Source organism: Coturnix japonica, chromosome 3, assembly GCF_001577835.2.
Source record: "Coturnix japonica isolate 7356 chromosome 3, Coturnix japonica 2.1, whole genome shotgun sequence".
In the NCBI taxonomy this organism is placed as follows: Eukaryota; Metazoa; Chordata; class Aves; order Galliformes; family Phasianidae; genus Coturnix; species Coturnix japonica.
Window position 1 is genome coordinate 3947793 of NC_029518.1, and position 27469 is coordinate 3975261.

Here is a 27469-nt window from a genome sequence, read left to right on the forward strand (position 1 = left end):
TATTTATTTGTGTTTAAATGTCAGATCACATTTAGTTCAACATACTGTCAGTCCTGCTCCCACCCCCCACCCTCTGCTGCTAATGAAACTATGGTGGAAATTCCAGTTTTTCTGCCCAAAGATGTGTGAACCTTAGCAAAATGGCAAAACATTTTGTACCTGGCCTGTGTAGAGAAGTTACTTCCTATATCCTCCTAAAGGATTAATGTCTCATAGCACGTTCTCAAGAAATGGCATAAAAATGGTCACGGCGCTGAGTTTCTTACCAGATATCTGAGTGACTGCAGGTTTTCATCATGACTTTTATTGTTTCTTTAAGTGCTGCTTGACTGTCCTTCTGCGGGGTTCCAAAGCATGTTCTTTAATGCAGTCCTATTAAGCAGAATGTTTGGAATTAGTGATACCCACCAGCAATTGATTTCATTTTTCTTTATTGAAAGTTTAGTTTACCCATTGCCTGTTTTCCTTGGGTTCAGGCATGAGATGAAGAGACTTTCTGAGCAGGAGCATTTAGAGGGAAAGCAGAGGAAAATGGGAATGGCAAGGGCCCTATTCTTGTCCTGTATGAGACAGTAAAGCTGATGAGGAGGGACAGAACTCTGCAAGTAGTAACGAACAGCCCAGTTATCTTAGAGTGGCATTCAACTGTATCTGAAACTTTGGGTGCTCAACAGAAGTGAGGCTGATGAGGCAGTAGCACAGCTGCCCAGGGAGCAATGGGGTCACCGTCCATGGAGGTGTCCCAGAGCCGTGGGGATGTGGCACTGAGGGACGGGGGCAGTGGGCACGGTGGGGTGGGCTGGGGTTGGACTGGATGATCTTAGTGCTCTTTTCCAACCATAATGATTCTGTGACTCAAAAATGTTGTTTCTGCATCATATGGGACCACTGAGGACACTTCAATAGCATCACAGAATCACAGTCTCTTCTCTGAAGCTTTGTGGCACAGCATCAGACACTGAGCACCACAGCATGGTTAACACTGTACTTGCTGACAAGGCTTTTCCTGCTTGTTTCCTAACAAAACATGTGCAAGGAGGGACATGATTTGAGTAAATCTGGTATGTTTTGTTTCTGGAACACATATGGAATATTTTTCTGGAATATTCTGGCATTTGAGCAAAGACTTGGTGGTCTTGCAGTAACTGTTGTAGTCAGGGAAGCTTAGTCATGCATAAGGTCTTAGGAAAGAGTTTGTTAGTTACATGAAAGAATTTAAACATGTGTCAGGATTGAGACAGCCTTGTGCTACACCTCAAATAAAGCCACAAGAAAGGATGGGGAGAATCAGTTATCTGTCAGCACTGCTGTATGTTAAAGTGCACTCATGTTACAGCTATACCAAACAGAACCCTCAGCAAACTCATGCTGGTTTTACTATGGCATTTTGGCTTTCTTTCCACAGTCCTCGCCTGAAATTCAACAACCTGACCTTGATTTCAACTCATGGCCTTCCAGGAAGAGACCTACAAGGATCCAAGCATAGAAGATTTTTAATTAACAGGTTTGATTTAATATATAAAGACTTCAATAACTTCAACTTAATTTTCTATGAACTGGTCCATTTTTTATTTTTTTATTTTTTTCCTAGAAACACATTCACACAGTCTCAAAATAATCCAGTCTGCCCATATGGCCTGTAAAGGAGTTCAGTATTGCTACAGAGGTGACACAGAGTATTAGATAAGTGGTAACTTCAGTAATGCCTTGAAGAGCCAGCTCTTTAAAGGACAGAACAACTGTCTATTTGCTGAACCTTAAACCAGAAATGCCTACAAAGACCTGAAAATAGTGCAATGTTGACCTGTTTAAAACTGCCTTACCATATTCTGAATTTTGCCCTATCAGGGAATTTTTTGATAAATAGTTAGGGAATTCATTTTTCTATTGTAGAAAGGGGTGTTTTTAAGTACAGGTGTAGGAAACGAAGGGGTTCTATCCTCACACAAAAGCACGTGCACTTTTTCCTAAGCGTACTGTAAGAAAGGACTTGTAATAACAAAATATCCACCCTGATGGAAAGTTGCTGTTTTGTGGCTGCCTCGCCAGAATTAGCTGTTAAAATCTGAAAGCAGATTAAGAGTGAAAATGGAACTCTGCAGGGTATGGCTTTTGAAAGCATCCCTGTGATTTTGGAGTGTCAGTCTCCCGGGAGCTGTGCACCTCAATTATAAAGGTGCTTTTGAAAACCCTAATCTCTCCTTGATGTCCATTTTATTTATAGATTTCTGCATGATTACAGTTTAGAATTGACAGTGGGTGTCTTCCGTTCTTTATTTCCCTCTGGTATTTATGAGTACAGAGGATGAAGAGCACCTTAAAAAGCCCAAACATTCAGTTGGAAAATTCTTCAGGCCAGAACAACACCTTTTTTTCTTTCTTATTTATTATTGTTGTCATCCTCTAGTTTTGGGAACTCATTAACAGTAATTAATGTGTAGCAGTCAGCTCTGGTGTGTTAGAATGTATATCCCAGTACTAGTAGCAAAACACATTGGTGGTGCTGTTCCTCTTTCCAGAGCTCTCTTAGTGAAGATTCCTATGTTTCACACCTGCACTATTTCTCTCTCTCTTTCTCTCCTATGCCTACTAATTTTCTTTCCTTTTGGATAGCCAATATGATACTTTCTCCTTTGCTTCTCTTAACATTCACTTAATTTTGCAGAGCAATTCAGTCACATAAAGTAGTAAAAAGGAATCTTGTGTCAGACAAAAAAATATTAGACCGATAAAACATTGACTTTGCAGGTGCAAAAGTCTCCTCCCTGCATCAACCTGCCAGTAAAAAGCAGAGTCAGGCTTTTTTTCTTTCTTTTTCCTGACTTCATTTTTAAATTACGTGGTTATATGGCCCAGCACTGGGAGGGATTATTTGGTTTTAGCAAAAACTTGTCAATTTGTAACTGAGTATTTCATAATGACTAATCTTTTACTATAGGCTGCAGTAAACTCACAGCAAGAGAACAGACTTGAACCACTGGGGGACTTTGGCTAACTCACCAGATGTCTAATTAATGCCTGCTGTCAGCTGCTGAAATGTCACTTACAGATATTCTTTCTTCACAGCCACTGTTTTAATGATGAAGATTATGCACAGATGTCACTTTGTTCCTGGGTTAACGTTGTGGTTGGTAAAATGACTGGCATAAATCGCTCTGCCAAATATGTGGTTGTTTCCAAGGAGAGAAGAGTACCGTATGACTACCTTGTTCTCTGCACAGGACTGAACTATCAGGTGAGGTTGTGTGCATAGTGAAAAAACGATATAAATATATATATAAAAAACAGTAACTGGGGTTTCTGATATTAGCAAAAGAGTAGAATACGCCTTAGCTGTTGTATAACTAATATGTTTGCAGCCTGCAGACAGCAGGTTGTACTGCTTTGTGCAGCTCTAGAGCTTGGAGCAGAGGAGAGGGAGGTTATACAGCATTTTCTACCAGCAATGGATCACCTCAGGATCAGATGTTAAGCAAACTGCCAGTATTTTTGCCACTGTGACCAGCGAACCTGCTGAAGAGTTGATCCAATTGACATGTGGCCCCAGCCACTGGGACTTAACTCCAGCTGGTGCGACACCATTTGACCTAGTTTTGGCAATGGAGGGAGTTTATTTTCAAATTAATTACTTGATTCACATGATGAGCATGCCCAGGAACGAACATGATGCTATGTGTTATGGTAGCACATGGTAAAGTTTCAGGTGAGGTCAGGTGGCTTATGATACTCAGTGGAGTCTCACAGTGTGTGGGGGGACTGAAGTGAAAAGGACAAAGCTGAGGTTCTTTGTTATTGCCTTGATGGCAGCTGAAGCGGCGTTGCCATTCCCCCAGCTTGCAGCAGCAGCACAGACCTCTGAGTGGATGCAGAGTGGAACCAGGCGCTCGGTCTTGCTGTCGAATCAGACCTCCCTTTACTAGATAGCTGCTTCCAGCATTGTACTTGAAGTGTAGTTGTGATTGTTTGAGTGCTCCTATAAAAAAGGACATTCAGATGCAACCCTGACTTGTAACATAAGCTGTGGGAAATAACTACAGTAGAGATAAGGGAAGCAAGGGAAGACTTAGCTTTTATCTCCTTTCAAGAAGAAAATATAATCTATTCTTACCTTCAGTAGTTGAAGATACCCATCATATATATCTATTCATTCATCCATTTGTTCCAGGCCCTGTTCCCCACTGGATCAAATGTCAGTGAACTCCAAAATGATGGAGAAGCTATTAGTAAATGGCCACAAAGTTACACAGGGAAAATCCCTTCCAATCATTTTACTCTCAATGATGATCAGGACTGCTTAAAGGCAATGGAATGGCTGAAGGAAAATTTTCTCAACACAGAAGGTAAGGGTTTCTCAACTCAGAAGGTAAGGGTTTTGGTAAACACACACACTTGCAGCTATATTCTCTAGGCTTATTGTTTCCTTAACTCCATGGTATAATTGATGCTCAATTAATTAGAACAAAGTCTTTCATCTGCTGTGCTTTGTTTTCCTGATTAATTTACAATTTGTTGTCATTTTTGATACCCAGCATATTTATCTAGGAAAAAAAAAAAAAAAAAAAAAGCTTGAAATAGATTAATCAGCTGTAATTATTATATAAAACCAAATGAGTCCCAAATGCAAAGCTGGCTGGAGTCATTAATTAGACAATTAAATAATAATTTAATTAGCGAGTGTGTTTTTGTCTTATAGATGAACATTCAGATTTGAGGCATAACACAAAGAAAACAGGTCTAAATTAGGAGATCTTTGTGTTCCATTACACCAGTTTACAGTTTTTCACATAGAACTGCAGTCTCTCTGTATTATCTTTTTAACCCTTGAGGTCACATTTTTGCCCCTTATATCTGTTCACGTGCACACTGGTGATATATTCACTGCACGCTGTAGAGTCATCCCAAATTCCACATTAAATCCTTTCTACAACTGAAAGGAGAGCAAACAGTAAATGAATTCAGCCGTCACATCTTCGCGGCACAGCTGCGTTTGTATAAACAGATGAGCTGGTTAGTTTTGTTACTATCCCCTATTTGTTACTACTCATCCTTCATATAAAACCATGTGTTGCCCAGTCCTGGAATGTGCTCGAACACACCTGAGCAGGAATGCCAGAAATAGAAGGTGCCAGCATCCAGGATGCAAGGCAAGCGGGACAGTCACTGTTCAGGTGAGAGGGAGGTCTGGCACTTTGTCTCCTTTGGGACCAAAATACTAAATCAGTATTAATAGTTTCAGCACTGCTGCTGGTTTTTGGTGTGATGTAAAGGTAGATATCTTAATTAGGCTCTATCCTGTCTTTAGCAATATGCTAAACCCATAGCTCCCAAAGCACCCAGTCCAGGCTGCTGGATAGCTTCAGTTTCTTTCCATATACCTTCCTCTTGCTGCATCCTCCTCTCACTCACCTCTTACTTTTACCATGGGCTCCTCCTAACGGGAGCAGAGAGGTGCCTGGTGGCTCCTGCTGCCTGGGGCTGGAGCAGGGCGAGCACCAGCCCGAGTCCTGGGGCTGTGGCTTCTCTGACAAAACCCAGCTGCCTCATGCGTGTAACCTATTAGGACTGTAATTGTAACTAATTGAAATTCATCTCCTATTAGCGCTGCACTTTCCACGAAAATAAAAAGTAGGATGGTGAGTAAAGAAAGAAACAAAACTGCTTTAATGGCCCAAAATGAAGCAATTATTTTTCCTCTTTACCTAAACATAGTTTACTGCCTTATTAAAAGCATGTTTGTAGGAATACTCTCACATTAAAATTCCAGCGTTCGAATCAACAACCAGAGCTGCTGATGCTTTAGCTAACGTAATGTTTTCTTCTTTAGCTTCTGCAAACTAAAAAGATTCGGGTCATCCTGGGATCACTGAAATCTTGGGCTTCCACTTGTGGAAAATGAACGAGCCTGCTCTGCAGCAGGACTCTGACATTCGTGTAATAAATGATAAACCCAGGCTAACGATCCTTATTTATGGCTGCTTTTTTCCATGGAAGATGATTATGTTTACTCACGGATAGATACATTTTCATGTAGTTAAATAATAAAAGCATCCTGAGGAATCGCTATCTGTCCAGCGAACATAATTTCAGTCCATAATGAATATCAGTAGTTCCTAGACTACCAGTGCTGTAATCTAAAAAGCCCCTAATATTGTCATAAGCAGAAACTGCAAATTGTTGATTTACAAGAGGTCAGCAAAGGAACATTGCTTTCCTTAATGTAATGTAATTGTATTTAATATTACCATATAAAACAGAATTTTAATTTTCCTTGAGAAATGCTTGGCTTGAATCTGGTCTTGTGTATACAGAAATGCCAACATGTAATGCAGTCACCAAACCTCTCCCTGAAGAGAGCGGCTCTGCCAAATGGTGATGATCTCTGTGCTGGCCAGGCTCACATACCTTAGAGTCAGGGTAACCCTTTGCTAGGCTGGGCCTTTGGTAAGCACTTCTCATTCCCACCAGGAGTGGAATTCTCAGTCCATCCTGCAAGAGCTGTGGTATTTTGCATGGATGACTTGAAGGCAGAGTGGATCTGAGGGCAGAAAGATGCTTTCCCTTCAGAGCAAGGGGACAGAAGGAGCAGGGAGGAAAGGAGCAGTTTTCAGGCCCTGCTCGGAGAAATATTTCCATGTTTTCTATTAAACATCCTCAGATAAAGCACACAGACACTCCAGTGTATGCCAGGTCCCTTGTCTGCAGACTGAGCTTTTGCAAAAGGGAGTAACAGTGCCAGCAATCTCCTGCATTGCACCAGCTTGTCTCCTCCAACTTGCTCTTTCCCAGTTTCTCTACCCTTTTTTCTGCACAATCTATTTAATTTGCTCCCATTCCCCTGCCTGCCCACTTAAGCGCTTTGAATATAAGCAAAATTGAGGAAGAAGAGGAGAACAAAACAGAACATGGTGGGTTTTTTCTTTTTCTCTTTCATTTTTTTTTTTTTTTTGGCCACAGAGGATTTTCAGTCGGTATAATTTCAAATTACAGGGTCAGCATGAATATCATACTTCTGTGTTAAGTACTTGCCTACTTTGTGGGATGTTTTGTACAGATTCTTCACTAAATTATCTTAGCTACTGTTGCTAGGTAACATTGTTTGCTTCATAGCATCAGAGAAATAAGAGGGTCAAAGAGAGCAATTTTGTGTTGTTATCATCTGAGTTACACTAATAAGGTTTTCATTGTGCATCTTAGAAATTTCCTCCCTTTTTTCCCCTTAGGGAACATCATTGTCTATGGGAACACAATTGACATTTACACCACGGTAGAAACCTTCTTATCTCTCGGAATCGCCGGTTCTCGCATCCATCTCGTGCAGCCTCCACTCAGCTCAAACGTTACTTGCCTTAACAACAACGAAATCGAAAGTGCTGTTCAGGAGGCACTGTCAGAGGCTGGCGTGTCTGTTTATTGTGACAGTATCCTGGCACAGTGGAGCAAAGGCGACGACCCAGACCTCATCACATGTGTTGCTTTCACTACTCATACCAAACCGTTCCAATTGCAGTGCTCAGTAAGTATATGCTTTCACTGTATTTCCTTCAGTCTGCTTTTTAAGACAAAGGCCGTCAAATCCTGACAGTCCCTTGCCGGTTTATCCATTTTCTCATTGTCTCCAGAAGAATTAACGTTCAGTTGTTAGTCTGAAGGATTGTTTTGTACAAAAATCCAAATAATACTACTGTTAATTCCCCGACTGATTTGGATTTAAATGTATTTTAGTCAGCCGACTCACCAATAGTTACTTGATGTTGAGTGACAAATGCTCTTAATTCGTTTTCTACATCATTCTAGAAGTCCTTTTATTATTTAAATGTGTACAGTAACTCCTGTCTGTAGTTATGTGCATATGATTAGGATTTCATTAAGTCATACTAGCAGCCAAGAATGTTAGGACAGAGGCCTACTACGTGTTTATTAAAATATGTTTTAAACAGATTTTTCTCCCTCTGCATTACTAACTTGCATTTTTGTTCATCTACAGTATCAATAGCTTATCTAGGTAAATTACAAGCACACTCACACATATGGTGCTCCTGTGAGATATGGGACCTTTCCTAATGGGGATACTAGTGCTGGTTTTCATCACTGGGCTGATCTGTGTGAGTGAGCTTCTGGTAGACTCATTTCAAAATGTGTGTCCATGGGAAGCCCTATGGCCCTCATAGCACATCCTCTCTGTGCTGGTGTTTCCTTTGTGCAGTAAGGGCTGTAGATCTGGGAAGGAAGGATTGTGAGCTACTCCCAGGCAGCTCCCCTGAGCTGGAAAGCCATATACTGTAGTTTTGCTTTTTCTCCCAGTCCTTTTTATTTCAAAGTGGAGATAGCTAAGCCCTTCCTGAAGGAAGTAAAGACCTTGCATAAGACTTTCATCCACTGGCTGTCACCTGGCTTTGGTCACCACGTCAGCAGTGACATTCCTTTTGCTCTGCCCTCATATGCAACACTTCATTTTGTGCCCTCCTTCCCTGAAATCCCTTTATTTTTATTCTTTCATGGAGATGTGAATCTGGTTCTTGTAACTTCAACATCCATTCACAAACCCGTACCTCTTCTCCATCACCTTTCCCATGTGGCCTGTGCCATTCCCTCAAGACTCCCATTACCTTCTGGTTTGTTTCTTTTGCTCTTTTGTGCCCCTTGACTATCCTTCATGGCCTCAAAGATGACAAATATGCAGTCCCTTCTGATGCCAGGGTCTCTCTGTTCCAGAAATCCAGCTCAGCTGCCTTGCAAGGCTCCCAGCTCCCTTTAAGGACTGGCTCTGAGGAGGATGGAAGGTCCAGAGCAGCCTCCACATAAAGCAGGCTGTGCAGGAATCGGCCCTACAGCCGCGCAGGACCTTTTGGGATTTGAGCCAGTATCAACTGTTGATTGGCAGTTCTTAGGGTCTTAATTTGTTGGGTCCTGCAGGAGAAAAACAACAGGAGAAAATCTCTTTCCTGAAGGCAACAGCCTCCCTCCCTCCCCCCCCTCCCAGGCTGACAGATGGCTCCCAGCCTGGAGGCTGCAGCAGTCCCCTCCCTCCCCTCCCTGTCAGCAGGCAGGACACCAGGCAAAGCTTCCTTGCCTTGGGATCTACTGGATAGTTAGGCATTAACTATGCAGTGCTCATTACCTGGTTTATATATATAAAAAAGCACAGAGCCTGTGGCTCCTCTGTTGCTGCCTGCCTCACCAGTGGCTTAGTGGGCATGGTGGGGATGTGTAGGACTAGATGAACTTAGTGTTTTTTTCTAACCTTAATGATTCTGTGATTCTCAACTTCCCACTCCTGTGCCTTTCCTCCCAGCCATGAGCATCTGATGCTTGCTTTCAGTCCACACTTCCTTGGTGGTCTAATTGGGTAATACCCTTACCTGGGTCACAACTGCAGCCTCCCTGAGGCTGCCTATAAGCAACAGACAGATTACTGATGCTGCCTACTCTGACGTATATCCCAGGCTTTTCGAGATGAAGGCAGTAAGGTAATGCACGCTCATCTGATGACTTCTTTCACCCTTTTCTCAGCTTGTGCAGAAATATTTCTTCATGGAGGACAGGAGCGTTTGTTGTCGTGTAATCATTTTAAAAGCTGAGGACACTGATGAAGGGGAAAGCTCCTTCTAAAGGCTCTGCAGCTCCATAATATATATTGCAGCAACGAGACGGTCAGTCTTCATCTGTTCCCACTGCAGACCATCTCATCTTGTTTGTGTCGTTCTTACCACTTTTAACCCTCAATACCCACTCTCTGCCCTTCTTTTATACTATTCTGGGGACCAGCCAGCTATTGGCTTATCTTTTGTAAGAGCCACCTGTGAAGACCTGCTTGCAGCTTCTTGCACTTCTGTTGTCTCCGATGCTTTGTTCCAGAGCTGGAGGCATTGAGGTAGGGCTTGGTTTGGACCCGTGCCCCAGCTCCAGCTGCAGTGACCCAGCCTTGCTACCCTGCAATTCCTTCTTCTCCAGCACTTGTGCACAATTCTAGCTGGGTTTGAAACCTGCTGTTATTAATGCAAAGAGCCTGGGCAGAATGTGCAGACAGAAGGGGAGGGATAGCACACCCTGCAGCCTTCCCTCTTGCCCCGTGTAGGGTTTCAAAGCAGCTCCTTGGGCATCCAGTACATTGTGCAGGACGTGCTGCGTGCACAGCTGCTCCGTGCCAGCACCTCACGCCTCTGATGAGACTGCTTCCAGCGTGCCTGCTTTGTGCTGCCTGACATAGCAGTGCTGCCTCGGCTCCCATTTTTGGGACTGGAGGGCTCATCTGCTCACTGGTGTCCCAGGAGAGGGTGTAGGCAGATGCCACAGGAGGACAAAAGGAGGGAATTATCACTAGCTTTTTCTTTGAGACCTAGAAGAGGAATTTAGGGATTTAGGGCTATTTTCTTTCAATGCCCTTGAAATCTCCTGTGGGGAAGGCGAGCTCACGGCCTCAGTAGCTGCTGCTCTGGATAAATCCCTACCTCAGGGCCAGTTCTATAAGCTGAGCAGTAGGACAGAAAGCTGGCGTTGACAAAGAATGAAAGTCATGTCTCTTTTCGCTCCACAAACTAAAATGTGCTGAATATCCATCAGCTCCATTTATGACCAGCTTCAGAAACAGCCTGCCAAATGGACCACGGATTTAATTGAGACACAGTCTCATATGGGCTGCCCCAGCTGATCACTGGGTCCATCTGATGTCCATCCACACCTATGCCATATATCTGAGAGTAGTAAGGATGTACAGAGTATTCTGCCTCCTAAAGAAGCATTATCAAGGTCTGGAATAGTTAAGAGATGTGTTTTGGTCCTGGCAGAGTTTGAATGCACTCTCCAAAATCTGAAGCATTATAAATTTGAATGCTTTCTTTCCTTTCAATGTAAATACTCAGTTCCTTAGTACCTCTCACAATCTTCTTGGCCTCCACTGCTTCCACTGGCTTCAATTCAATATTTTGGATGAGCCTGACATCTCTTCCGAGCAATTTGAGTGTCGTATCTTTCAATTCCATTGAATGTCTCTGTGCCAGTAGCCATGGTAGCATAGTTTTCTGGTAAACAGTTAGGCATAACAGTTTGAAAAATATTTGTAATATACGGTTACCCTACTAAAATACAAAGCACGCTGTACTTTCTCTATTACTTAGTTTTTCAATTTAGCTTCAGCATTTGAAAGAAGAAAAACAACTTCATAAAGAATTCAGATCTAAAATGTGCACGTCCACTCTGGCTGTTTAACATAGGTAATATTAGAGTTTTTAAAATAAAATTCATCTACTTACCCAGAAGTAAACGAGTCTGGTTTAGTAATTCTCCCCTTCTAATCCAATATTTATAGCTTTCGTTCTAGTAGATATAAATATTGGATCAGAAGGGTTTATCTGTCTATATAAAATAAAACTGTATTTCATGCTCGCTTTCTAAAATAACATTCAGAATGAAGCATAGGTTTTTATTTATGAAATTAGTTGGTAGAGAATTCTTAATAACCTGTGCTTGCTTGCATTTCTTCTTAGGCATTTTTCAGCTTTGCCTGCAAGAGGGTGGATTATGAAATCTTTAAGGCAGTTAATGATGCTTGCCTTGTTTTTGATGGAAAGCTTGTGATTGATACTGAATTCTGCACTAATGATGTCAGTATCAGGGCCGCAGGTCCTTTAACAAAGTACTCCAGGAGATATTATGCAGATGAATGGACACACAGCACCTTCAATTCAAAGGAGATAGGCTTTGAACTTGCTGCATCTATGTTGAGACTCTTTGATCCAACCCCTCAGCCCTTTTCAGAGCCACCAGAAGGCATGGAGGGCCTCATCCCCATGTATAAGCAGTGTAAAGTTCAAGGTACGTGAAAATGGAGTTCAGTCATACATCCATGCCCTCGCTGGACTTTCTGCTGTTATGTAGTGCAGGTAGGTCCGTTTCTCTTCAGTAGCTGCCTAATGGTAGTGAAGTCATCAAAGCTCCCTGTATAGTTGGTAGAGAGGTGACATTAGGGAGGAATTCCACCTGCATTCGTGGAAGGATCTGTTTCTCCTTGTCATCACCTAGCTCAAAGCATTTTAAAGCTTTGCCTAATCTATGCTAGACATCTTCTGTTTTCAAGAGAAGGGAACAGCAGCATCCCCCAAAAAACAACTGATGCTGTCTATTGAGAGGTATCTCAGGTTACAGGGTGCTAAATAACTTCGGTTTTGATTACAACTGAGTAAACCTCATCTTTTCCTTTATGGCAGGAGGTGTTCTTCCCAGAGGCTATAATTACTTGCACATTTCCAAACCAGAAGTGCCCGTCCGCTTGGACTTATTCCTTGCGCTGTCTGATCATGTAAGTTATGTTATTGACCTTTCCCTTATTTTTTTTTCTTTCACTTCTGCTCCTATTCAGGAACGTGCATAAGGTACCATGTATATTAAAAATACATAAATGGAGTAAGGATGGGTTAAAATAGAGACCTGCTGGAGCTGGGAGTCATCAATAAAGTCTATAATGTAACAAACTGCGATCTGTGATTATTTAATTTCATTATTGATTTATTGCAGTGTAAATGTTTTAGAATATGAATGTCTATTTTACTGCAGTTGTTACTTCTTTTGCTTTACAGTCAACCAAAACCTAAAGGCTTATTGGTCCTCGAAGGCAGAAATAGTCACTGAGCCTTAATGCTCTGAGCTCTTTCTTACTATCTGGAGCAGTTCAGATTCAGACAGCTCCCTGACGTGGCCCTGCAGCTCAACTCCTTGACACCTTTGTCAGAATTGGTGGCACAGTATGGAGCCCATCTGGCTTCAGACCCATTTCTCTCAGCACACTGTTGGGGTGCTACAATGTTTGTTTTTCATCAGCGCTGCCTTGTTCATAGAGTCATAGAACCATAGAATGGCCTGGGTTGAAAAGGACCACAATGATCATCTGGTTCCAACCCCCTGCTATGTGCAGGGTCACCAACCACCAGTCCAGGCTGCCCAGAGCCACATCCAGCCTGGTTCTGAATGCCTGCAGGGATGGGGCATTTACAACAGGATGGCTTTTTTCTTTCTCTTGATTTCTCTTGATGGAATACATTGCTTCTGAAGTTCTTAGTATGTAGTTAACATGTATCAAGGTAGTGGTGATATTTGAGTAACAAATCCAGAGTCTGCTAAGCCAGGTCATATCATATAAATCAGGTCAACAGCTGTTGAACAGCACAAAAGCTGGAACCTCTTAGATGTTTATGTCCATCCTTTCAGATATTTGGCTTTCTCAAGAGATACATAATTTTTATGAAGAGGAGATAGAATAGCATGAGCATCACCACAATATGCTATCAGTCTCACTCTTTCCACCCTGCAATAAGATGCAATGAGTGCAATAAGATTGCATGAGTGCAATACAGATGACGAAACATCACAGTCTGTCAGTGGGACTCCGCTGATTTCTAGATTAGTAAGAAAAGAATAATTCCCATAAGGGATGCTCTGTACTTTGCTGCTAGAAAACAGACAGTGCTACAATGAGAGTCTTCGTTCTCTGAACAGGAAAGAGGGAAGCACTTGACATATTTAAGTTACACAGGAGATTCTCCTGTGACACAAATGTGGAGATGCTTCTCTTACTGGGGAATCTACTTATGAAACAAGAAGTCTAGATTCATATATTTTAAAAGCAGAAAGGACCATGCACCTAATCAAGCTTCTGTTTCATCCAGATTATACCTTTTTCCTCAGGGATTTCACATGAAGGCCATACTTGTGGATAGTACAGAGTGTCTTGGAAGACGAGGCTGATGTTCATTTTAAAACTTAGATAGCAGTAGTCCATAGAAAGAAATATTTTATAAAGAAATCCATGCTTTTGGGTGGTTTTGGGGGGTGGAGATCAAAGTACCGCTCACTTTGTTTTCCAGCTTCACGGATCCAGGATGAGCTGTCCTAAGCAGCTCGTATGAGGAGGCAAACAGAACTATTAGAGAGGAAGAATAGATTTTGTCACACCAAACACTGCTAGAACGTGATAAGGATTCTCTTGCTGTACCTTCGATTTCCCATTGTTTGAAAATGGAATGCCTTTAAAGTTACTCCTTCGTGTAAATCCTAAAATAATTTCCTAGGAAAGTAGTTAAGAGAAGGTAGTGAAATGGATTGGCTGAGAGATATGGAAATAACAAAGGTTACTACAGCCTAGCAACAGGTTTTAAAGATGTATAAATCTGAAACATGAACACAGCATTAGAAAATAGCCTCAAGATATTTGATCATCCCACAGTAATGTTTGGTTTGAGACATGTTTTTATATTTCTGTCTTTTATTAAGTAATCGATTTAACTAGCTGAAACTAAATGCTACTGTTTGAGCGTAACCATCCAACGCTACTATTCTTTTATTGATAGTATCATAGAATCACTAAGGTTGGAAAAGACTTCTATGATCATCCGGTCCAACCGTCAAGCCATCACCACCATGCCCATAAACTGTCGCTCAGTGCCATTATTATAGTGATAGTGTTAGCATCAGTCAGTAGCCCTCTAACTTAGCAAGAGGGAGTCACTGAAAACAACTCCAAACAGAAACAGAAAGTGTACAACATAGGCATGAAGGAAACAGCTGAAGAGATGGAGCCCTGCCTCCTGCAGCTGCATGCAATACAGTGGATGGACATTGCTAAGTTCTGTTTTAGAACTGGACAGTCTATCTCAGTATTAATTTTGTTGCTGGCAGACTGTTCCAGTGCATCACACCTTGGACTGCTCAAATACTCCTCTATGAAGCCCAAAATGTTTGATTGGTACGTGATGGCACCTTGTTATATAAACTGCTTTACAAGGAATGGATATTCTTGGTTTAAAAGGTCTGTGGATTTTGAGAAGTGGCAAATAACAGCAAACCCTGGCTGGTGATGTCCATGTGCCAGGTGAGGTGTTAACTCCATCACTCCAGCTTTCCTTTTATTTCCTGCTCCAGGGAACAGAGATTGTAACCGGAAAAGCGAGAGATGGGAATTATTTCAGAATGCACATCAACAAATACAGCATGGTGGACAGCATCACCTGCTTTTCAAAGGAGCCCTTTCCTGCTTCCAACTACATTTCCTTGTATGGACAGCACGAGCGTCTTCTTAATGATCTTTTTTATCGCTGGAACGAAGGGCAGATTACAGACCTTTACAGGTAAGACAAGTTGAGCACTGTGCATAAAATTTCTGGATCCAATCATCAGTGGTGATGCAAGACCTGAAGACCTTCCTAGAAAGAACCGTGTCTCTGAGATTTGTCTAGAAAATGAGCAGTTTGCTTGAGTAGCCTTCATCTGAAAGAACATTTCAGTCTCACTGTAACTTTTGCTTAGGAGGCTTAACTCATTGAGCTGAGTTTGAAGAATCTGGGTTTTTTTTAATTGATTAATTGACTAACTACTCGTATTCAGAAGTCGCTTTCCAATGTCAGAGTGTTAGCGACTCTACATCAGATTTTTAAACCAAAGGTTTCCAGGGAGGTTCTAAATCACATATGATGTCAGTCACAATTCTTTAGCTTGCCTCCTAACTTTAATCTTCTGCTACTTCTGCAGAATTTCTTACCCTAAAAGGCACGTGGCCCGAAAACTTAAACTTGGTTTATTCCTTGTGCCTTATATAAAATCAGTGCCCCTGAGTTCAGGTTTGGCAAGAAAAACCATCTGCATTTCATTCATGTGATAGAATTCTCTGAGCGTGTAATGGAAGTAGGTGGTAGAGAACTCTGATTTTCATTTGAAAAAGAAAATCCATCACAAGTGATGACTTGGGAGCGTGAATTATCAGATAGAAAAGTGAAACACTGTGTTCCATAAACTGCTTTAGAGAGAGAAAACCAAACAGGAAATCTTCATCATGATAGAAAAGTGATCAAAACCCACCTTAAAACTCCCCAGGCTCGATTTGGTTATAGCTGATTTGAAGAAAAGCACTACAGTTTTCAGATTGAACTATATTATTTAGACAACGTTTAGTTATGATGTAAAGGATGTGTTGTGGTCCAAGAAAAGAAAAATGCATGATCACAGAAGTCTGCTAATCCAAAAAGGGTGGAAATTTGTCGATGGAAATCAAACTCCTCAGAAGGTTTAAGTTGCACTGATCATGCTGATAATTACATGCCTCTGTAGGAATGAAGAACCCGGTACCTTGAGACAGTAAGTTTAGGAGCCTCAAAATTCCCTTGCTTCTTTCTCTAGGTTTTGCCCTTCTGCTGGTTCAGTGTCAAAAAGCTCAGCCAGAATATGGATAAGGCATTGTATGTGGCTGAGGACAGAGAAATGAGAATGTCTGCTGAAACAGGGGGAGGGAGGGAATCCTATCAAGCCTTTCACTTAATGACAAAGGATTGGTTTGTATGCTGTGTTTTGAGAACAGTGGTATCAGCTGTCGGCTCAAAGGGCGAGCTCCCCTGAAAAGGACATGGTACGTCACCAGGGCTGGGCGAGCTGATGTTTTACAGCCCCATCCCTGCCATTTCTCTTCAGTGTAAATGTTTCTGATTTCCTCATTTCTTTTTATTCCTCGTTCTGTAGAGGAAGGTGGGATGAACGCAAACTTAACTATGCAGTTGAAAATTTTCTTGGACAGAAATGCTTCTTTACAGATTTCACTTCAGGAAATCCAATATGCCTCTGTGAGAGGCACACCGATATACAGAAAATGATTTTGTTTTACAAGAGAGGAACGGCACACAGCAAACGTAAAGTTCTCATAAACAGTATTGCTGTCAGTAGGTGTTAAATAGAAATTGAAGGGAGGTGACTGACACAGTTCTATGACATATGGGCTAAGATGGCAGATAATTTCCTTGTCACAGCTGGTGCTGATCAGCTAATATATTTTGAGCACTGGAAGAAATTTCAGGATGTGGCAAGGTATCAGTCTTTTTCACGGTATTATGATATGCAAGCACACCTGTGAACTAATAATGAACCACAAATGTTGTCAGAGATTTACAATCACAGAATCATTAACACTCAAAAAGACCACTAAGATGATCCAGTCCAACTGTCCACCTACCACCAATATTGCCCACCGAACCACGTCCCTCAGTGCCACATCCCCACTGCTCTGGGACAGTTCTGATTTTGAACAAATGAGACGTAAGCTTTCTGAATGAACAGCTTAGTTCTTCATGAGGGCAATTAGGCAATTAGGAGCTGGGCAAAGTGAGGATCCTCTGTAATACAATGCTATATTCTGTACAGTATATCATACATATATATGGACAGTACACAAAACCATAGAATGTGAACTGTAGAAGTTGGAATAGTGTCCAATAGAAAACTGTGACACTGAAAAGTGTTTGGGTATCTCTTATGAGATGGAGATCGCCTTGATGCTTTTTGGAAAGGGATGCCTGGTCTTCCTTTGGCATGGAACATTAAAATGCATTCACTGATCTCTCTGCGTGTGATAACAAGGAGAGAAAGCATTTCAGGTGATGATATTCCCGTGGTCTATGATGGTCTTACATCACTGACTGCAAGCGTGATGCGAAGGCTGAATTTCTCTCTTGGGGGAGAGAAAGAACCAACTACATCTTAGTACACGTTACACCTGCACTCGCAGCATTTTCTATCAAGATACCAAGTGCCATTAACCAAGAAAGAAAAAGTAGACTGAAGATGTTGCACTTTGTTAGTTAAGCTTATGAACTTGCTACATTGAAACGTTCATTCCCTCCTCCCATCTCTATGCCTGTATTTTGGGGAAAGAAACTGTGCAACAGCTGTCACCTGGGAGCCAATTTATTTCTGTGTAGCATGCAAATTGTCTTTTAAATAATTAGAAACTGCAAGTAGTGATGAATTTCCTCGCTGATTTCTGTTGGGTATAAAGGCTGAAGGTTAACCCCATGATACCGGATTTCCTGACTATAATGGGCCAGTTGCCATTCTCAAATTAGCATTAACAACAGGCCCTCAAGATTCAGCTAACTTCAAGGAGTAACCCCTTCCGGATGTGTGCCTCTATGCTAATAATGAGAGAAATAATATTTCCTTGCGTCGAGAGAAAAGTTCCATTGATTTCAGTAGGAGTTTAACGCCATTAAAAGCTGCAGAATTTGCCCCACAACCCCACAAACAATGGAAATCACTTCTCCATTCCCCCTGCTGGAGGGTCCCACAGCGGCACTGCCCCACTGTCTGTAAGGCCCCACTAATCTGTAAGGCCACTGCTACCCACTGTCACCCCAGTATTGCTTGTATGGGTTCTCAGACTGCCACACTTAAAGACTGAAGTTGTGAATTTATGAACCTAGCAAGAAATAAGTGGAAAAACAACATAAAATCATCTGACTGTAGTTCCATAGTCACTTGGCTAAGAAATGTGCTACCAAGGGCTTTGCTATTGCTCCTACAGCCTGATTCTACCATGTGTTAGGTACCCCAGCTTCATGTAGAGTCGTATCTGAGCAGCCCAAACTGTTCCTTAGCTAAACATGAGATGAAGAACCAGTGTTCTTGTTCGTAGCCTTGCAAACAGCAGCTGAGGAAACAGACCATTAAAAGCCAGAAGATGATCACAGCCAGTCAGACATCTGGCTCTACTGACCACATCATGAGGGGGTGCACTTCAGCCCCTGGCTGCTTTATGGGATGCCAAGGTCTGTTGTGCAAGTTGTCAGGTCCTGGGGCAGCAAGAGCAGTGTTCGTGCACTATCAGAAGGCTGCAGACCAGCGTTCCTGAGCAGAGAAGTGCTAAGATGCCTTTATCAGAGCAGGCACAGCCGTAAGAACCGAAGATGCAGTATTCTAAAGCTGAGAGTTCTGTGTTCGAACCTTTTATGTCCTTGACTGTTGAACAGCATTACTCCCTAGATTTGGAATCCACTTCAGGAAGGAGTTTGTGCAGTTTTTATTGATTTCCTATAAGGTTGCATCTCGAAAAGGCTCAAATGGAATTTAAGCACCTGAGAGAGAAGCTCTTTCCTGATAGGGAAGATTTTTCTTGAAGGGAAAAGAACAGTAAATTCCAGTAGGTTTAATACGAGTGTTCCCTGCACCACGCTCACTGAAAGCCTTCCAATCCTTTCCACTACCACAGCAGCAGACTTTTATCTTTAAGGAGGTGTGGAGAAACTTCCTAACTAAACTATTCAAGCTTGTGGCTTTGGTTTTGCTCACCGGTTTTCCATACTGCTTCCCAAAGTGGGAATGCAACCAGCCAGTAGAACCAGCCAGTCATACCCTTTAGTATTCTCCTGTTGCTGAGTTATGGAACGTGTCTGCAGAGTGGTGGAACATCCTTCTACTGCATCTGGAGTACAAAACAGATCATTGGAGGGGGCTTCTGATTCTTGGCAACCAAATGGATGCTGACTGGCATGGTGCCTTTAGCATGAGATGGAAGTGCTTCGTATAGGCTTCATTTGGCATTAATGAAAGCCAAATTTGTAATACAATATTAATGAACTTGTTTTAGTTATGACCTGCAGAAAACGCCAGTTAACAAGAAAGGGACAGTGCTGCTGAGGAAAGGAGCACCACTACTGCATGACAGTGAGTGCACCAAAGACAGTGCTGCACCTTCAGGAAACAGCGTGTGTTTGGGCTGGCAGTGATAAATAATCCTGGTAGAGGCAGCATGATTAAGCTGATCGGTTTCTAAAGGACATCCTCTTCCACTTGTGCTGGTCTGAAATGTTTGCTAATGTACAGAATCATAGAAGCATTAAGGTGGATAAGACCACTAGGATCGTCCATTCCAACCACCATCCCATCCTCAGCATGTCCACTGACCACGTCCCTCAGTGTCTCATCTCAAGCCAAGTGGGGACGCTTGGCTTTTTCTGCTTAAGTTCAGTTCACACATCACAGTCCTGTTTACATGAGGCTAAAAGTGATTTACTAATCACTGCCGCTTAATGAGAGCTTCAACAGAAGCAACCACACCGCAGTGTTTAATGACTCAACTCTAATAAACCTCACAATGTAACTGAAGAAATAGGAAAAAGAAGACTTGATGTGTGCAGTATTATTTTTGGAAGGATGAGGTGAGGATCTGTGTTTATTGCAGCCTGGAATAATCAGCGATTAAACCTGAAATACGGGCTCCTTGCATAGGCTGGCTTTAAAAAGGGCTTTCAGAAATGAAGAGTGAGTGTTCACTAAGAGAAACGCTACAACACAGTGCTGTCTGGGGTTGGCCACATCCCATACCATTAGCACACCGTGATCACATTGAAGGGAGTCCACCTTAGGCTTTTGTTCATCCTGCAGACAGTGAGACTTCTTCTTTTCTGCAGGGATGAAAAAAAGCAGAGAGAAAATGTGGCAGGTAGTGAGCAGGGCTGAGAGGGGCTAATGCTGCTCAGTACACTTGGCAGCCTAATTAGAGGGAAAAACGTGTGCTTTTTATGAAAAGAGGGACAGCGTAAGGAGAAAGGAACACGTGAAGGGGATATCAAAGCACTAACAGCTCTTTTTCATATTGGAATTAAATGCTGACCCCGAGGTACCCTCGTAAAGCTGTGCTTTGATAGCAAATCGGTATAAATGGTAGAACCCTTTAGGTGACTTTCCTTTTTATACATTCATATAGTTTCTGAGGTGCAGCTGACTTGCCAACGAGAAACCCCACATCCAAACCAGTAAGCAAAGGCTGGTCAGCTGAATTCTACCGCACCAGGTTGTGGTCCGACATTACCGATTCATATTGATAATTACACAAGCCATTATGAATGACTGAACTCTGGAGTCATAAACAAGTAATTAGAGAGAAGCGATCGCGCCATTCTACGCAGCCTGTTTGTTGATGTGAGTCAGCTTTAATTTCCTTTTAATTGTTTCTCATAGCGCATTACACATGGGGCAGTCCTATGTGCAGAAATGCAATAAACCTTTCCTCGGGGGTCAGCAATGATTTTCTCTCAGGGCAGGACGTGCTGGTTTTATGTCCGTTTTTAAAAGCACAGAGCTTGGAAAGTGTGAAGAGCAGTTTGGTGAGAATCAGCTACTCAGCAGCAGCTGCAGGTTAATAAAATGAGGAAACGTCACTGATTTCCAGCCCTGGATCGATGCATCTTCTCTTTTCTTGGCAAAATGGGACACTTCTCCCAGTGTGCTCTTTGGGCCATCCCAGCCCATCTCAGTAGTTTCCTCTCCACACTCTGGCATTGGAATTCCCTGCTCTTCTACTGCTGCACCTGCCTTAGGATGGGAGCACGGCTGGAGCTTGGGGCTGCTTCCCCCCATCACCAGAGTGTGGCAGCTTCAGAATGAACCCTGGGAGACAAAAGGTGTGCAGCTGCAAATGACACAGAGAATGGAGCTTTCAGACTGAAAGCATTTCCACGCATACCCCATTTCTGCTTGCTAGCAATGGCCAACTTGATCCAGTTTTTGTTCTGCCCTATCTCTTCGTGAGAGGAAGATCCCCTGTCTTTTGTAAAGGATGCCACTAAATATTTCTCTCCTTCCCTTTCATCTCATATAGGCTATACATCACAGATGAGGCAGAACAGACTTTAAACGCTGATTGTCAGTGAAAGGCAAGAAGAGCTTCCTAGCAACAAAAAGGATGTCACTTATTGTCTTCAAAAGGAGACCATTTCATCCCATCTCCTTACAAATTCCTTCCCCCGATCTCCTCCGCCGATACAAAAGTCTGCCAGCAGGGGATCCCCGTTAGGAAGTGACCAGGAGTCTGAAAACCCGTTATGCTCCTGGCAAACATTGTCATCTTGTACATATTTAGCCTGATCACTCTGGCAAGTTATGAAAGACTAAATGGTGCAAACACATGTGGCAGATGCCGTTCTCATGATAGCCGAGGAGCCTTTGAGCCTCTGTTGGTAGCATGCCAGCTCCAGCTTGTATACTGAAGAGCATTATACTTGCAAGCTTTCTCTGGCTTGCCCTGAGGGACTGCTGCTGAAGTGGCAATAAAACTCAGTGCGAACCTCCCAGAGTCGACTTGTTGGTTTGGCTTCGGATGGGCTTTTTCCATTATTACAAACGTGAACGGCCATAATGCAGATCTGCTTCCTCCAAAGCACCACGTGTTCCTTTAGAGAGGTGATTCGAATCGGGGGGAAAGAACACAGGACCAGCAAAGGAAGCGAGAAATGTTTTGGCAAAGCACTTCCATGAACGGCCTTGGATGGTCACATCTCTTTGGGTGAAGGGAAGGAGCTCCAAAGGTGGGAATGCCGATGGGCCAAAAGAAAAGCCAACACTATGTTGGGTTGTGCTGTGCCGGTGATGGGAGCAACGCAATAAGCAACACAAACACAATGCAGCATGATGTCTCAGTGAGGCATCCTTCAGGCTTCACTTCCTCATGTTAAACATTGAGCCAAAGGTTTGGGTTGGGAAATGATTCCATTCTGAAATGGACCCTTGATTCAATATCCTTCTGCTGCCTTACGGGTACGTCACGCCTCAAAGAAGGACACCTGAATCAGGGCTCAGCCTGAGCATATCTCCCATCCATCCTCCCAGCACCAGTAACTAGCACTGAGCCTCAGCACACTGCTGCAAGGAACATATTGCAACACGGCGGTGGCCTGTTTTTCTGGCCTTTATTAATCCAGAAACCTTAATGATGAACAACATTTGTGTCATTGTCTACACAAATTTAATTTGTTTATGCAGCAGTTCAGTTAATCCTGCAATCTGCTTGTCTCAAATGAGGACAGATAATGGAGACACCGTTCTTTACAGGTCTTCGGGCTTTTAAATTCTGATAAAATCAGGATTCTTCACTGGGTCTTGCCACAGCTCTGAATTAAGCCACTTTAAATGTAATTACTGGAGCTGGCTGTACATCAGGAACATCCATTAAAAGAATTGATTGACCATGCTGTTGCGAGAGGCATTTCACGAACAAACGGTCCTGATGGGTCCAGAACTGTCATTTAGAAAGGCAAAAAAAAGCAGGTAAATACTTCATTAGCGGTTAATGAGAGGTTCACGAGATAACTAGATGTCTTCTTTTTTAACCAGCTACTTGAGGGAGCCGTGGTCCATGGCCATCTATCACGACCGCTTCATCGATCTACAGAAGGAGCTGCGCCGCATCCAGCTGTCAGAGCAGGTGAGAGAAATGCCGCTTTATTAGCGGCGTCATCCGTCCACGTTGTTCACTTCAGTCTCTTCCCCCATCTTTCTCCCAAAGCTTTATGCTCCTGCTGCCCTATTTCCTGCACAGACCCCACACCCTATTGCTCCCTCTCTTTCTCCTGCCGTGTTTTAGATTTGTCGGCAGAACTTCCCACCAGGTCTCTCTGTGTTCCCAGGCAGCACGAGGCCAGCCAGAAATCCCCACCTCATTTCTTCACTTAGCGCTATCCCGGCGTTTCCCAGCCGGAATTACACTAAATGCCAACCCGTACCTGCCCGCCAGCAGCAGGTTTCTCAGCGCCTCCCCATAGGGAACGAATGGCTTTTGTACATCAACGAGTGAAAGCAACAGATTTTCCTCAGCCGTCAGTGGATTTCCTAAGGGCGGCATCAAAGCACTCACTGATGCTGCCCGCAGCCTTACACCGCACACAGAGCCCTGCAGTCCCGTATCCCAACCCAAAGCACAGCAGTGGGAATCACCTGGGGAAGTCATTGGGGATGTGGAGGAGGGCTGGGGGATTTCCTCCCACACGTGTTTTCCCCGCAGGTGCCCCCGGAGCAGCAGACCGAGGACAGCCCCGTCCCGCCGCAGCTCGCGGTCCCGGCCGTGCGCTTCTTGCTGCGGCACGGCGCGCAGCTGCCCATGTACGCCCGCGGCCGCCCGGCAGGTGAGCGTGGATCGGGGCGCTGAGCTCCGCCTGGCGGCCGCGACCGGCCCGACCCGACCCGCGGCCGGGGTGGGGGGTGGGTCGGGGGTCCGCGCGTGGGGCGCGGCGGGGGAGGACGGGGGGTGGGGGGGGCGCGGCGGCGCGTGCCCGCAGCTGTATGCTAATGACCGCCCCGCCCCGCGCCGCCGACCCCCGGCCCCCCTCCCTTCTCTTTGTCCCCTCCTTCCCCCCCCCCCTTCATCCCCCCGCCGCCCCTTTGTGTCGGCTCCGCGCAGCTTTATGCTAATGCCCGGCACAAAGGCGGCCGCGGGGGGCTCGGGAGGGGGGGGGGCCGAGCGCGTGCCGCCCGCGTGCCTCCCTCGGGGGACGGGGAGGGGGAGGGAAGGGAGGGAACGGGGGGTCCCCGCCGGCTGCTCATCGCCCCCCCCGCCGCGCCGCCACCTGCGGGGCCGGGGGGGACAAAGGGGCGCGGGGCGGCGGGGAGCGGGCGCGGAGCTAACAGGTGGCGGCACGGCCTGCAAGCACCGCGACGCCCGCGGGCACGGCACGGCATAGCACGGCATAGCACGGCATAACAGGGCATAGCACGGCTCGGCTCGGAGCGACGAAAGAAAGAGCGCGGCCGGCGCCCGGCGCGTCCCGGCGCACACAAAGGGCCACGCGTGCCGGGGGCGGGCCGGGCGTGTGCCGGCCGCGGGGCTCAGGTGCCGCCGCCCCGCCCGCCGCCGCCGCTGATTGGCCGCGCCCGCCGCCGCCGGGCCGAACAATGGCCCCGTCCCTCTTAAAGGCGGCGGCGGCGTCGGGCAGGAGGAGGGAAGGAGGGAGGGAGCGCCGCTCGCCGCCGGGCGCGGACCGCCCGCCCGCCCGCCCGAAGATGCCCCGCGGTTTCCTGGTGAAGCGCAGCCGGCGGCCCACGCCCGTGTCCTACCGGGTGCGCGTCCCTCCGCCCGCCGCTCCGCCGCCGCCGCCGCCCCCTCCTCCCCCGCCGCCGCCTCCTCCTCCTCCCGTGCCCTTCGGGACGCCCGATGGCCCCGTGCAGGCGCTGCGCAGCCCCACGCGGCCCGTCAGCCGCGACGCGCTGCTGGAGCGCGGCTTCAGCCTGGGCTCGCCCGTGTCGGCCGAGTCGTTCCCCGCGCCCGCCGTGCCCAGCAGCATGGACCCGCTGCTGCTCGGCCCCGCCGAGCTCAAGCTCTGGGCCGCCCGGCCGCCCCCCAACCCCAACGGCGGCGGAGGAGGAGGAGGAGGAGGCGGCGGTTCCTCCGCTCCGGCCGCCAAGCGTCCCGCCGAGCCCGGCCGGCAAAAGGCCGCGGCCGGCAAGAAGGCGAAGGCTATCCGCAAGCTGACGTTCGAGGACGAGGTGACCACGTCCCCGGTGCTGGGGCTGCGCATCAAGGAGGGCCCGGTGGAGGCGCCGGCGCGACGCGGGGGCTGCGCGCGGCCGCTGGGCGAGTTCATCTGCCAGCTGTGCAAGGAGGAGTACGGGGACCCGCTGGCGCTGGCCCAGCACCGCTGCTCCCGCATCGTGCGCGTCGAGTACCGCTGCCCCGAGTGCCACAAGATCTTCAGCTGCCCCGCCAACCTGGCCTCGCACCGCCGCTGGCACAAGCCGCGGCCCCCCGCCAAGAGCGGCCCCGAGCCGGCGGAGCCCCCCAAGGAGCCGACGGCGGCGGCGGCGGAGCGGGACACGCCGAGCCCCGGCGGCGCTTCGGAGGCCGGCTCCGAGGAGGGGCTGTTCGAGTGCCCGCGCTGCGCCCGGCGGTTCCGGCGGCAGGCCTACCTGAGGAAGCACCTGCTGGGCCACCCCGCCGCGCCCGGCCCCGCGCCCGAACCCGCGGCGGAGCCCGCCGAGCCCCGGCCGTGCCCGGTGTGCGGGGAGAGCTTCCCCAGCAAGAGCAGCCAGGAGCGGCACCTGCGGCTGCTGCACGCCGCGCAGCTCTTCCCCTGCAAGTACTGCCCAGCCACCTTCTACAGCTCGCCCGGCCTCACGCGGCACATCAACAAGTGCCACCCGTCCGAGAACAGGCAGGTGGTGCTGCTGCAGGTGCCGCTGCGGCCGCACTGCTGAGCCGCGGACTGCGCCCCGCATCGCCCCGCGTCGCCCCGCCGTCCCCAACCCGCACCCGGCCGCTCTGGATGCGCCCCGCTCGGGGTCGAAGCGGAGGAGGGGGCTCGGTCTGCGCAGCGCCGGCGCCTCCGCTCCGGGACGCGTAGAACTGCCTTAACTCGTGCCGTGCCCGCGCCGCGCCGTCTGTATATGTTGGGTCGAGTCCTCGCGTTATTATTTATTCCTTATTTATTTATATTAATGACGAAGATGGATATTATTTGATCGCAGATGCTCTAACGCGCTTTTTTATCCCCCCCCACCATCTCACTGTGATCTTATTTTCCCCCTTTTCTCTTTTTTTCTATAAAGGTTTTAACTTTTATACCTGGAAATAAACCCACGCGACCTTTTAACCTGCCCGCTGTCGCCGCCGCCAGCTCTCACTCCTTAGACGCAAACCTCCTTTTTCTACACACATTATTTTCGTACCTGTTTAGCTATTTATAGAGTGCTTCGATAGGGCTGTTTTTCCACTGTATAATTATTTACTATTCCAAATAAAAGTATTTTCCAATTCACGCCCGCCCGCTGCCGCGCTCAGCTGCCTTCCTTACGGAGCCGTGGGGCTGTTCAGCTCCATCTGACTTGAGGCCGTTGTGTCCCTGTGTGGGGCAGGGGATGCCCATAGTGAGCTTTGCTGGGGCTGCTGGGGAGAGCGGAGTGTGTGTGTGTGTGTGCAGCAGCTGTGCTGGTTAAATAGGAAGAGAGTTCTGCTGTCGTTGCTTGGTTTGGGTTTCTTTGTAGGGTCGGGTCAAAAAGTACCGCTAAGCACTGAAGCCGCCCGGCTCCGTGCTGTGCTTCCTAGGAAACTGAGCTGGTCCTGCTGGGGCTGACGTCAGGTCTGGGCGAAGCTGATGATCTGAAAAGGAAGGAGAACGTGGCCCAGCAGCGCCCGAAATGCAGGTGATGGGATGGGGCTGCCCACCATGTGCTGCATCCCCTGCACGGCCACGATCCCAGAGCTCCTGCAGGGGAAGGAGCTGACCCTGTGCCGAAGCCCTGCTGGGCACCGAGGCCCATCAATGAGGCCCAAAGTCTCGGGGCAGCGTCCCATCCTGCAGGACCATCCAGCCCAAACAGCCGCCTCGTGCTGCTGCCGGCTTCCCAATAGCAAAGACAACGTGTTCCTCACCTGATAGGAGTGAGATCAAATCGGAACAACTGCGGTTGGTAGGGATACGTCGGGCTAAAGCTCAGCTGCTGCCCTCCGTGCTGGATGCAGGGGACGTGCTGCCAGAGGCTGCTGTTCGGGGAGCAGCACGGAGAGGGGCGGCTTTAGGGTCTGGGGAAGTTCATGCCGCTGATGCCCCCCTCCCCAAACCGGGTTTTGCCCCTCGTGAGCCCCACGCGCTGCAGCCCCGGGGAGCGCCAGGTGTTTCCTTCCCGGTGCCATCTCCTCAGCACCCGGCAGCCAGGAGCGGCCGGCGCTGTGCAAACAAAGCCTCCTGTCAGCCAACAAATCAATCTGCTCAGGGCTCCCAGCTCAGCCGGCGAGAACAGGTTTGGGCGCATCAGAAAATGCTGATCCCACCTGAAAGGCAGTTTCCCGTTCGAGAGGCGGCGGGAGCGCAGGTACACGGTGCGCGGAGACAGCGCTGTGTGCGTGGCCCCGATGTGTTTGCCTGCCGTGCAGGGAGCGCTGGATCCGGCCCCCGTC

General features: G+C 46.7%; 2 protein-coding genes across 8 annotated transcripts in view; both read left to right on the top strand.

Moving 5' to 3' along the window:
• CFAP61 (cilia and flagella associated protein 61) overlaps positions 1-27469 on the top strand; it is a 94059-nt gene that overhangs the window by 56456 nt on the left and 10134 nt on the right. For 5 of the 7 annotated variants that reach the window (XM_032443826.1, XM_032443823.1, XM_015856624.2 and 2 more), the window contains 9 exons: positions 1406-1504; positions 3067-3235; positions 4166-4340; positions 7221-7513; positions 11484-11811; positions 12204-12295; positions 14911-15116; positions 22918-23008; positions 23585-23705. In XM_032443826.1, coding sequence (XP_032299717.1) covers positions 1406-1504; positions 3067-3235; positions 4166-4340; positions 7221-7513; positions 11484-11811; positions 12204-12295; positions 14911-15116; positions 22918-23008; positions 23585-23705 — 1574 coding nt within the window. Of the gene's footprint in view, positions 1-1405; positions 1505-3066; positions 3236-4165; positions 4341-7220; positions 7514-11483; positions 11812-12203; positions 12296-14910; positions 15117-22917; positions 23009-23584; positions 23706-26121; positions 26331-27469 lie in introns of those variants that run through there. The other 2 variants (XM_032443825.1, XM_015856627.2) reach the window with 1 other exon arrangement.
• Positions 24148-26330, top strand: INSM1 (INSM transcriptional repressor 1). Its single transcript, XM_015856689.2, has one exon. The coding sequence runs from the start codon at positions 24472-24474 to the stop codon at positions 25768-25770; it is 1299 nt and encodes a 432-aa protein (XP_015712175.1). The 5' UTR covers positions 24148-24471; the 3' UTR covers positions 25771-26330.

Bases quoted from the DNA above. Each gene is read 5' to 3' on its own strand.
- INSM1 (XM_015856689.2), top strand. From the start codon at position 24,472: ATGGCCCCGTCCCTCTTAAAGGCGGCGGCGGCGTCGGGCAGGAGGAGG.